Genomic DNA, 13,130 nt, shown 5'->3' on the forward strand with positions numbered 1-13,130 from the left:
ATTATCAATCGTTTTGCTTAATCATCCATTGCTGTTCTGTCATTATTGATACATCAAGATTTTGACATTTTAGATGATTTAGCTTATTTATCCCTTTGCCTGACTTAACAGTACAGAAAAGTTCAACTGTTTAAATTTGAAGGTGGCCTCTTCTCATATCTATTTTTTTAGATTTTGTCAGGTTTTTGTAATATGTAATGTATGCATTATTTTTGTATTTTGAATTTCTATTATGTATATTACTTTTTATGTATATTTGTATATATGAAAAGTATTACGACTTTTTAACTGAAAGTTTTGGCTTTTTTTCCCCCCAAGTATAATGTCAGAACACAATCAACTTGCTAAATGTTTTTGTTTACATTTTTTACCTAAGGCCTATAATTATTTTTCTCCCCTTCAGACAGCCTGTTTTCGAGAAGAGAGAGATGTGTTAGTGAATGGAGATAACCAGTGGATCACAACATTGCATTATGCATTCCAGGATGAAAACTATTTAGTGAGTGTTGCTTTTATATACATATATTCATTTATCTGTGTGGAAATGCAGAGTCTTGGTTATGGTTTGAGACAGAAAAGTAGTTTATTTTTTAATTTTGTGTACTGGACCATACAGGCCATGTGAGAATCTGTGATTTTTCTATAAAATTCTGAAGGGGGGAGACTGGTCAGAAACTTTGGAAGTTTTGCTATAAATACCTCAGGAAGGCAGGTTTGTTTTCTAAACCACTTTGCATTTGTTGACAAACCTTAGTCTATCTCCAGATTCTTTCTAATAGTTTGTCATTCCAGTTTAATTTGATTCATAAGATTAAAAGTATGCTTACTAACATAGATTTTCTATTTTACTTCAATTTTTATGATTAGCCATGCTGATTACTGTTCTACAGAGAGAAATTGGGAGTAGCCCTGTTTGGAAACAACTAACTATTTTGAGGACTTAAACTCATTAAGCTGTCTCAAAACAATAAAACATTATTACGGCATGGAAGAATGATGCTAAATGCTCATAAATAAGAGTTGGAAGCTGTAGTTGTAGATTAAAGTATCTCTTTTATGTTATTTAATTTTTGAGTATTTTGAATGACTCACACAAAGAAATTAATAGGCGGAAAAGTGGTCAATTTTCTATGAAATCTTTCCCACTTCAAAAATGTTTGGATTGTGATACAGTGTCAATAATATTTATGCCTGAAAAAGCAAACAGCTGTGCATTGATGGCTTTTGATTATTTGGATTTTATCGCCTTATGTTTTGGATTCTCTATCACTAGCAATTCTAATAATTTTTTTTAAAAATCTACTATACAGCCACAGTTATTTTTTCTTCCCAGTCTGTCCCGTACAAAAGTGCTATACATGGAACTCTTGCAGACTTGCAGTGTTTTTGCCATTATATTGCACTCTCTTCTGTCAGTTCAGATGCCTGGGGATCCATGGATTTTGGTCAATTTGTTTAGAAACTGGACTTGTATTTATAAATCTAACTGTTGGCATAAAGGCCTCAGCCAGCTTCCTGCTTGTAAATGTGGACAGTAAAAATAATCTCATGTATTGTGTAATTCTGATCTTATCATTAATAACATTTCAAGGAAAATATTATATATTCCAGAGCAGCCTGCTAGAATTTGTTTTATTCTTGCCACTTTCCTTGTTTTCACTGAACACAGAGCAGGTTCTGTTCTTCATCTTTGATAGTATGCTGACAGGAGCTAGTTTTGCTGCCTGCTGGGCAAAATATCAGTAATACTGGGAGTTTGTATCATCACTAGTTCTCCATATGCTTTTTTATTAAAATCATATGTAACACAAATGGCCTTTAAAAAAAATCTGTGTAGATTGAGCAGTAGATGTGGTTGCCTTGAGATGGACCTCAACAAAGTGGAGAAAGTGAAATCTCATGAATTTCCACAAAGGGAAAGGCAGTACCCTGCACCTGGGGTGGAATAGAAGAAACCCAGTACATGCTGGGGGCTAGGTGATTGGAAAGCAGCTTTGCTTGAGGTCCTGGAGGGTAACAAGCTTAACTGAGGCATCACATGAGCCAGCAATGCACTCTGGCAGTAAAATAGGCCAGGAGTATTCTGGGCTGAGGAAGAGTTGCCAGCAGGTCAGGGGAGGTCCTTCCTCTCTGCTCAGCCCTGCCCCAGCTGCACCTGAAGTGCTGTGTCCAGGTCTGAGCTCCCCAGGGCAAAAGAGAGATTGAACTACTGGAGCAAGTCCATTGCAGTGCCAGAAAGATGACTGAGACACTGGGTCATCCTTCCTGTACAGAGAACTGGGATTCTTCAGCCCAAATAAATGTAGGATGGAGAGGGGGGTTATCATCAATGTGTACAAACACCCCATGGAGGGAATCAAGACAAGGAGCTGGATTCCTCTCAGTGGTGCCTGGGGAGAAGGCAGAAGTCAGTGGACACAACCTGAAATACATAGAGTTTCATCAGAAAAGAAGAAAACCCTTCCTTATTGAGAGATACTCAAACCCCAGCTAGAGACAGCCATCATCAGCCTGTTCTAGCTGACCCTGCTTGAGCAGATGAGGTCTGAAAAGTTCCCTTCCATGAAATGAATCCATGATTTAGGATTAAATGCCTGTGTTAAGCTTCCACTAGTTACCAGAATTTAGAGTTCTTCAATCTATGCTTTTTCTTTTTCTTGGAAAGATGGTGCAGTCATACAGTATTATTTAGAGAAGTATTTGAGACTTGGATAGATATGGATGATTGTGTACATTTAAAAAATATTGTTAAAACTTTAAAAACCCCATATTTTTATAAAGACATAGATATTTGACATTGGATATTTGACAGAATTTTTTAATGTAAAATTTAGTTTTTAGATTTAACTGTCATTCCTACTCACGTATTTAGCTTCATTTGCACAGCTTAATACCCTGGGTTACAATTTAAGTGTTGGCTTATTCAAGGAGTTGAAGCTTTCTGTGTTGTAAGGCTGTTACGTTACTCTTACAGACATAGGAAGTGCAGGATCCTGTGTTTTAAGAGCCAAAATTCCATTATTTTGTTATATCCAGTAACTGAGTTGCAGAGGTTTTAAAAGTGCTGAAGAATGAGTGCAGAGATCCAACATCAGTTAGAAGACTTTGAAGAGTTTTTTTTTCAATATACTTTCAAAGCAATAAATTCAGCTCTGTACAATGCATTGCTTAATAATCAATATCTGAAGTTCCAAAGGCTTAATGCACTTTCTAAACCTGTAAAACACAAGAAAATAATACAGTCTTGTTCCAGAAGGAGTGTAGGAGCACCACTGAATAGAAGATACTTACCTTCTATAAAGATTGTGGGCACAATTTTAGTAGCTTATTGTTCCTGTCACAAAGCAACAGATGAAAATTTGACTATCAACACATTTAAAATCTTATGGTAATGCCTTTTGTGCTTTCTTATGTATGCACTTGGAATCAGTGAGGATGCCCACGTTTTTCTGTATCAGGCTGTTAAAATCTTTGTTCATCACCTTTATTGTTATGGATAATATGAGGTAAAAGAAACAAGTGTAAGATTTCTGCCTGCCCCTCATCTTCCATACAGCTACCGTAATTTTGCTGATTTTTTTCTTCATATTTTAATGTCTTTTTCTGAAAATGGGAAAGGCAAACATGTTAGGGGAACTAATATAAGTAGCCCCTTTAGATTGCATTTTCAGAATTTTAAAGAAACAAATTGAGGTATGCATTATTACATTTTCAATATTTTTATTATTTATGGTCTTTCGAGGAGTCACTGCTTCAAATGCCGATAGGCTGCCTTCCTGGAAACAGACTGGAGCTCTGAGCAAAAACTTTCAGATGGTCTAGTGGAAATTTATTCTCAGGGATGTGATTTGACTCTTGGGGCTGTCCTGTGAAGGACCAGGAGCTGGAATTTGTTGATCCTTGTGGGTCCCTTCCAGCTCAGGATATTCTATGATTCTAATTAACCTGTCCACAATGATGTTTGAATGTAATGTCTTACCTGTGCACGTTAAATTAGAGTGTTTATAATTAGTTTGTTAGCTGTAATTAGTTTAATATTTTTTCTTTCCCCCATTTGCCCTTTCTGGCACTGTTTCATAATTTAAACGAAACTAAACTAAAATATATTAATCCTGAGTTTCACACTTAAGTTTCACTTTTCCCAGTCATTTTATATGCTGCTAAAAGAACTGACATTTTATTCTGTGAATACAGTAAAATGCAGAAAGGCTCTGATTTCTTTAAAGTCTTTGCATTCACTTTTATGGCTGGCAAGTTTTATGTTTCATTAATGCATAAGAAATCAATATTTTTCTCCATCCTTTCAATTAGAGAAGGTGACATGTTGTATTTTGTGCTGCCAGGTCCTGTATCATGTGTAATGTCAACAGTTTCTGGAATTATGCTGTGGGTCACTGGAAGAGTTTGCCTTAATCTGAATAGTGTAAAAACTTTACTCTCCAAAGTAATTCGTTTAATAGGAAAAGAAGATGGTAGAAAAAAGGGAAGGGAAAGCCTTGGAAATTAGGGCAATGTAAATGAGATTACAGATTAACACACTTTTAAAATTTTTATAGGTCTGTACTTTAATCCTTTACTCATTCAGCATTCTAACAAAGGACATTGTTTTCATAAGGGAATCCAGAGGATCTAAATATTTCATATTTGGTGATGGGACTGTGGATGAAGTTGATAGTATTTTGTCATGAGGCTTACTGTATTTGGGGTGGTATAAATATGAAAAACATTCATGTAGGTTAAATGTTGAACTGACTACTGTTTTCAGAGCACCCAAGCATCTTGGTTAGTTTTTTTTTATGTCCATAATTTTTGTAGTGAATTAATTTTTATGCTTCAAAGAGTATTTAGTCCTTTATTCACTTAATAAATTGTAATTTCTTTTTCCCCTCACTCTGTTCTCTTGTTGTTCCCACTCCATAGTACCTGGTTATGGATTACTATGTTGGAGGAGACCTGCTTACATTACTCAGCAAGTTTGAGGACAGACTCCCTGAAGATATGGCTCGTTTTTATTTGGCTGAAATGGTGATAGCCATCGATTCAGTTCATCAGTTGCATTATGTTCACAGGTAAGTAGAGCTCCAAATTCCTTTTGGAGTTGTGGAGAGTTACTTGATGGAGTGAAACTAGTTCCTGTTAGAAGATTTTAAGTTGGTAACAAGTGCTTGCTGTGATAGTGAACATGATAGAACCAATCTCTCATGAATGAATGAACCTCCAAATGCATGTCATGAACCTTGTTGTGTTCACACACTGTTGTGTTTGAGAGTTAATGATCCATAATTTATAAAAGCAAAACTGGAAACCTGTTTGTGAAATGTGATCAACTTTGAACAGGTTTAGTGAAAGGTCAAATTCTGTTTCTTCATTAACCTGTTTGAGTTATACTGAAGCTGAAAACACACCACTGTCTGATTTGAATTTTTTTTCAGCATTTTTTTTTTTGACTTAAGGATATTGTCTTTATTTTAAAGTGAGGGCATTTAAATGAATGGTACCACAATACTTAGATTGTGGTACTTATCATTATGTTGGTGTGTATGTATAAATATATATATATCTATACACACATATATATACAAAGTACTGTGTTCACAGGAAAATATTAAATCATTTATGTCTAGCTTTTTTGGAGACCACGATTGATTTTTCCGCAAAACTAACATTATCTTTTCTTTGATGTAACATTCTCTGCTGAACTCCATGGTAATTCTTGTGTGCAGAGAAAAAGGTTATCTTACAAGAGGCAGAATCTTCAAATGCACTCGACAGATGTACTTGACTCTGACAGAAGTCAGGAGGAAAACTCCCCGTTCTTTAAGCTGAATCATTAAGTTGGCAGAACGAGCTTGTTTGATACATCCATCTATCGCCCTTAATTAGAGTCTGTACTAACCATGCCTCCTTTTACTGTTCCCACTTGGCTGCTTCACTGCAAAAAAGATGTCTGTGAGGAGGGAGAGGACGTTAGGGGATTTTTTTTTTTTTTTTGTTCCAGAGGTGTATTGTGGTTGGTTTTGGTGTGTTACTGGGTTGTGTTTTATTTCATTTGCAATTCTGGCTTCTTGTGAGAGAGCTCTAGATGTGGTGATGCAAATTACTCTTCTGAAATATATTGAAGTCTACTAGTTTTGCTAAAGAACTGTGTTTACCTGCTAGAGAGAACTTTATTTTCTTGTGGAAAAACCCAGAGTACTTTCGTTGATTTTTGAAGATTGGAACTGTATTATTTCTGCGTATTCTTTTGTTTTGTTTTTTGCTTGGGACCTAATGTGAAAGGTTTTTGCATTCAATTTAATTTGGACCTAATTCTTAAAATGTGATTGTCAGTAAACTGGTCAGACACCATCTACTGTTGCCAGGTCCTTTACCTAGTAAATCTGCACATGGAGTAGTAACTCTTTTCAGAAGAACATATTCCTTCTACCTTTTCCTCCAAACAGATCAAAATCGTTGCAATTCTGTACTGGTAGTATGTAATGTGCAACAGATGTGATGTTTCCATCCTCAAACAGCAGTGTCTCTGAGATGAAATAGGTGCTGGTGTAAAATTTGGGATGAAAATAGTAGCATTGCAGTTGAAAACAATATGCTAATTATTGTGCTTGTATCTTTATTCATGGTAATTTTTAACAACAACAAAAAAGCCCCTATGCATTCTTGATTCTTTGTTGTTTGATTTGTGGCATTGCCAGTGAGCTTCATGTTCATAAAGTTCTAAATGCCACTTTGGCATTTTATCATTAGTGCTGCTGTAATGCAATGCCTGTTTATAAAGGCATGTTTGGCAAGATTAAAAATGTAAAGAGCACTTGAGTATATGTTAAATGATCAGCCTTTGAAATGAGACCTGTTTCACTGTTAGTTTTAGTAAGATATTTGCAACTGGTAAAGCAAAAGAAAGGAAAAGAAAACATATAATCTAAATGCCACTAATGCTCTTTTCCTGAAGGCTTAACCATGGTGGCCACATCCTTTCTTGGGAGTGCCTTGCACACAGCAAAGGGTGTAGGAGAAGGAGGAAATGGTTCTAAAAGGTGGATTAATGTAGCAGCTGCAGTAATGGTATTTCACATGAATAGCCAGTGTGCATCAGGGTTTGATCTGGGTTGTTGCTACTGAACTAGAAACCATGCTTTAGGCATGTTTTGGTCAAGGTTCTATTCACACAGTAAGATAGCAGATTGCTTTGTTTTGTTTCCTTTTAGTGCCCCAGTTCTTTCAGGATAGATTTTCACATTAACCATTCATAGTGGTGTACTTCAATGATAATTTTTTGGCTTTCTGTGAATGTTTTTGTACTTTTTAAAAATGGTATTTCTGTTTTTCTTCTAAGTGTGTCACTCCTCTTGTGCCTTTCTAGCATCAATCACTTTTTAGTTGTCAATTAATTTTGTTTGGGAGTGATGCTGATTGCAGTGGCTGTTTGTGTGCCAATCACTCTGATGTGAAATGCAAGACACTTTTCCTTTCCTAAAGTACATTGGCCAAGATTTTGAAATGTCAAATATAAACAACCTCAGCATTACTTAAATGACTGTATTTCAGGTTTTCAGTTCCAAATTTGAATACTATTTCTGCACTAGCATTGTGGGATTGCAGAATGAATTTATAGATGGAAGGAGATCAAAATCTAGGTGTTAATAAAACTGTGCAGATAAATTGCATGGTATTTTTGAAGCTGTCTCCTGATATCTAATGAAATTAAGAAAAAGTTGCTAGCCAGATATAACATCAATGCTACCATTTTTGAGGGTATTCTTAATGTTTTCTCAGATTGTATCCCCTTTTTAGTGTCAACAAATATGTGATCCAGTATTTTTGAGATAATACCAATCAGAACAGAAATCTTAGGTAATTTTTCATTTCTGATTAAATAATATCTGTGAACAAATTTTGTGGTGTTTTACCTGATAGCTAAATGATTGCTCAGAAGGTAAACAAAATGGCCTTTTCTTTAGTATCTTAGCTTTTGCACTGGTAGGAATTCACTTGCACTGGCACTACCAAATGATGTTGACAGCTCCAAGGCTAGCTTTAGAAGGTAAGCTTCATCTAAGTTAAATATATGTGCAGCTGTTCAAAATGAGAAAGTACATCTTTTTATCTCTCTCACAAATGCACAGTTTTGTTGGGAAGCTTATACCTAACCCTGATATTTTCAATTATAATTAGTACCAATGAAGTGATGCTTGCTTTTAGGCCAAGGTTAAATACTGTCTTGTGCCAGTTTTCTGCAAATTGTGATATCATACAGGGTAACATTTCCCATTTATTAGGACTCAATAACAATTTGTCTTTTATCTTTATATATTTTTAACACTTTTTTGGGGGGTTTTTTTCCTCCTCTGAAAAAGTCTCTACATGCATTAATTTTAGCTTCAAGGTTGTGTTGTTACTTAATTCCTCATAGCATATGTTAAAAGCTTATATTTGCATGCATTATCAAATATCCAGGTGTGGACTCTTCTCACTTTAAGCTAGGTAGCTACACTTTCTTTCATGCATGTTGTGTTACCTCAAACACATAAAAATTGTTTTTTCCTACAATACCTTTATGATTTTTGGTGAACCAGGTTTCCTCTCAGTTTTATGTAAAGTAGAAATTCTTGGTTTTGGCTAAATTATTTAGCATTAAAAATAAAGACTGGAGAAGGCCTGGCTGCCATGGGAGGAAATTCTCCCTGAGAATTGTAGAAGATGCTCTCTGGACAGGAGCTCATCCTGAGCACACTCCATGTGGGAACACTCCACTGATGGCTTTGCACACCCCTGCACTGTCTGTGCCATTGCCTTTTGTGCTGTCTTCTGAGTCAGCCCCTTAGAAAGGGTGCATCTAAGTCTGTCTCTGTCCTATATTTAATTTGGGGCATTACATCTTCTTGAAAAGCAGAGAATTATAAGTGTTAATGTGCTTAAATACTTTTCATTTTGACTTTCTTTCCTCCACCTATTTATTCTCTGCAGGGCTGCACAGTGATTCAGGGCAGAGCCAATTTGCAACCAGGGAGTGTTCAGCATTTAGGCTCATGATCCTCCAGACCACTGCAAAAATATTCATTTAAAATAGTTTTCATATATTGGCACTCACCCACAGTAAACAGTCCTCTTTTTCTATTGAATGGTAAAACAATCCTTAGTTACTTTCTTACTAAGAAAATATTTTGGAAAGATTATGAAACACCTGCGTTAATTACTATTTTTTTTTGGTTGAGTGTATGGGAGGATAGTTAAGACTACAGGGCAAACTCTTTAAGTTACATACATGTCAGGTGTTGTCTTTTGCATGTGAAAAAATAGGCATGCAAAGCATAAACACACCCACTTCCAGAAAGGGTGTGAGATTACAGTTAGCTCCATCAGGGTGTTTCTGGATTTCTGGTTGCTGCTGTCTTTTGGTTAGAAGAATTTTAGCATTCTAAAGCACCAGATACCTTTTTCTTCTTTTTGCTTTTCTTTTGATTTTTCTCCGTCAGCTTCTGAAATTCAAGCTGAGCTGCACTGGAACATTTGAGTTCTTAAAATGTAGAGCGGCAGAATTCTCTAAGGAAGTGACATCCTTTCTGAGAAGTACTGAACATAAGGGAATAAATCCATTAGAGGCATAAAAGAACTGTCTATTCCCTATCAAGCCAGCCTCTTTGCTTTTAACAAGAAGGTACTATTTGTCCTCAGTAGAAATCATCTTAGGGACATCCCTGAAATATTTACTGTCAGCAGGCAGCTGAAATCTGGTATCCTTTGTAGGATGCATTTCACTTTCAACTATAAGTTTCAGTGCCAGCGTATCCATTTTTGACTTGCTGAATAAGTGGTTTTCTGTCTTCTGGGTGTATCCCATCTTTACTGATCATTAATTTCCTTAAGTGGAAAATTTAGGGGTGGAAGGCCCATCTTGGGAGTTCAGCTGCACTGCACAGTGTGTCTGAGTTGAGTTGGCACAAGGGTGAGCCAAGTTGCTCTGGCCTTTGGTAAAGTGAGCCCTCATTGTGGGTTTGAAAGAAAGCAACGTCGTATTTTAAGTGTTTACCAAACTTTGCAAGAAACATAATGTGGAATACACACATGAAGATGTCCTTACAAAGTGCTGAGAGTGAAGGAAATGGCTAGAAAAATAAGGAAAAAATAACATCGGATTATTTTGATAGTTACTGAAAATGCATTGCTTTGAAATGTGGCATGGTTTAGTTTTACATGGAAAACTGCAGGACAGAAAGTTATTTTAGTGAATGTTTGGTAAGCCAGTGCTTCCTTACAAGGTATTCTGTGACAAAGGTAAGAGAGCTCTGTGGGCTGTTTCCGCTCCATTTTTCCATTGAGGAGGGGCTGGATACAAAGGTTATCGGGGCCTTCATTCTGCCCTGTGACCTTGCATGGTACAAACGCTGGCAGCTGCTCTCAAAGTGTGCCCTCGGGGTGGCACCTGACCTGCTCTGAGGGCTGGATGAGGTTAATGCTGTTTGACTACAATTCATGGGTAGGATTTCCAAAGGAGCCTGCCATGACCTAGAAGTATTTTGAAATAAAAGGCCCACAGACGCTTGGAGTGCCAAGAGCTAGTGGATCACACTGGCTGTACATCAGAGAAGGCAAATGATTTCTTAAGAGTGTCTCATGGGAGAGTTAATTGGAGTGAAAGCTGTGTAGTGGGTGACTGAGCTGGTACAGACCTAGATGTATATTCTGTGTTATTCGAGCAGAAGGAGTTTAAAAACCCTAAATCCAGCCCTTAAGCGATAGTAGCCTTGAGTAGTCCTTTCTGCAGAGGTGCCTTTACAAATGTATCTTTGGACCTTCTTTTCCCATATTTCCTCTCTCCCCAAGCTCCAGGCATTCCTGCTGAAACAAAGGCTTGTGCCACTGTGCACAGAAATGAAGTGGCCAGGCCAAGTGAGAAGTAACTTCACGGTTAAACTCACCTGGGTTAATTCTTCAATCTTACAGAGAAGAGTAGGAAATCACTTTAAGCCAGTCTTGGGAATAAAAACATTGTTCATTATATTGTGCCTGTTTCTCCCCTTCGTTCCTTGAACGTTACTTGGGATATCTGGCAATGTGATTTTAAAGAAGAAGGGGCAGGAGAAATAGTTGGAGTATCATAAATGTATAATATCCTCAGCTTACAGTAAAACCTTCCCCTTTAATGTTTGACCTCCTGACAAAGGAGATTGTTGATTATTGTCAGCTGAGGAAAGTCAGCAACACAAGGACTGCACCCCTCCTTTCTTTCTAAGTCCCTACCTGTCCTTTAGCTGGTACTAGTTCTCCTTTACTAGAAAAGAGACTCAGGAAAAGGAGGAGTACACAAATGAAGAATTTCTACTTTTTCATGTCAATTTGTGCAGCTTCTGGGTGTGATTGCTTGAAAGGCAGATGGATGTGAGCACTCTGCCAGATGGAATGTAATCTCCCTTAGGTAAGAAATGGTTGTGGTTGTTATAAAACAGAAGTGTTTAAAACCTCCTGAAAGTGAGAATGAAAGAGAGAGATAAGAAATAGAATTTGATTGGAAAGGATACTTTTTAACTCTTAAGGGGAAAATTATTAATGCCTGAAGTTTCCTGTGGTCTTCACTGCCAAATAATGTTTAAAGCAACACTCACAGGATGCTAAATATGATGGAACTTCCCAAGAGCTCCTGCTGCCTCTGGCATAAAGATTGATTTGACTTCTTTGGCGTGCACAGAAGAAAGGTCCATGTTAGAACAGTCATAGCTCTGACATGAGATGTGTTTCAATGTTTAATGAAGTTGGAGGTGTTCAGAGAATTTAATAACTTCTTTTGAGGACAAAACATTCCCATTTGCAAGCTACTTTGTGTAAGTTAAGCTGTAATTTTACACTCATTCTCTTCTGATCATTTCAGACCTGGAAATACTTTTCCCTACTACTGTATTTGATATCCAAAATCAACATCAGGAAAGAAAGACAAAAACATTTTTCTTATTTCTGAATTTTTTCTCTCAGTGGCTGCAGCTCTGAACATGTAATTAGCTGTTTGTTTGGTGACCAAGTTAGAGTTGATAATTAACTTTCAGTGATTTTGTTGTTGTTTATTAAGTTCAGAATGATGCAGGCAGAAATAAGGATGGCAGAGTCTTTATTATTTTCTCAAGTTGTTTTGTTGTGTGGAAAGGAGACTATCTGCCTTGTGTTCTGTCTTCTACAGACCTTCCATTTCATTATCTTTTTGTGAACACAGTGTTTATTTCATAACTACCTTCTTCCATAATGTCTCCACTTTTTATTTATTAATACCTTGTGTGTTCCTCAAGTTCCTTGTTGAAATGCCTTTACTTTATGTGTCCTTTGCTTCCTTTTTAGCATTTGAAATACAATTGAGTTTATATTATTAGATTACATAAGATTATAAGTTGCACTGAGCAAATTCATTATCATTATCTGATTTTGGATGTCATGTAGATTTGTCATTGCATAAATAAGCAATAATTACTTGGCTTTAGAGTCAAGTGTTCCTGCAGTGTTCATATAAAAATGTAACATTGAGGTGCTTGAATGTCTTATAAGAAGTATTTTAAAACCTGGTTTCTTGCTAGAGCATTCTTCCCAGTGAATATTTGGTGGATTTGGAGTGAAAATCTGAACTTTCAGATCTGACAAGTAGAAATTTGATGTTGGATTTCTGAGTTGAATGGTTGTTGCCTCAACCACTAAATGTAGTACTTCCTTTTTTTCATAGGAAATTAAGATAACCTTGCAAGATATCTTATTATAATAAGGTATCAGGGCAACAATCTGATTGCTGGCTGAGCAGTTAAGGAAGTATTAGTCCAAATAGCCTTGTCTGCATTGAAGCTGTTCTTCAGTAAACATTTCCCTCTTGTATTTCCAGAAGAGCTGTTGTTGCATTGGTAGAGGAGCCTACCTTGTGTTTCTGTTTAATAACAACAAAATATTGCTGGCTTTTGACTTCTTAAATGAGAAGAAAAATAGGTCACTTAACATCCTGCAAATTAGAATACTGCTTACCAAGCAGATGCTTGCATGAGGTCAGGCTTGGTTCAGTTGTGGAAGGTTCCATGGTTGGGGTCAGGGAAGCAAGACCTTGTGGAGCTTTATCTGAAAAGTTGTATTAAAATCTTTATTGACTCAGGTGCCGCGATGTTTGT

General features: G+C 36.6%; 1 protein-coding gene across 9 annotated transcripts in view; it reads left to right on the forward strand.

The window, feature by feature from the left end:
- Positions 1–13,130, forward strand: part of CDC42BPA (CDC42 binding protein kinase alpha) — a 182,934-nt gene that overhangs the window by 67,801 nt on the left and 102,003 nt on the right. For all 9 annotated transcript variants that reach the window (XM_033054677.2, XM_033054678.2, XM_033054679.2 and 6 more), the window contains exons 5-6: positions 404–499; positions 4,921–5,069. In XM_033054677.2, the coding sequence (XP_032910568.1) occupies positions 404–499; positions 4,921–5,069 (245 nt within the window). The remainder of the gene's footprint in view (positions 1–403; positions 500–4,920; positions 5,070–13,130) is intronic.

Source organism: Catharus ustulatus, chromosome 3 (assembly GCF_009819885.2).
Source record: "Catharus ustulatus isolate bCatUst1 chromosome 3, bCatUst1.pri.v2, whole genome shotgun sequence".
Lineage (NCBI taxonomy): Eukaryota > Metazoa > Chordata > Aves > Passeriformes > Turdidae > Catharus > Catharus ustulatus.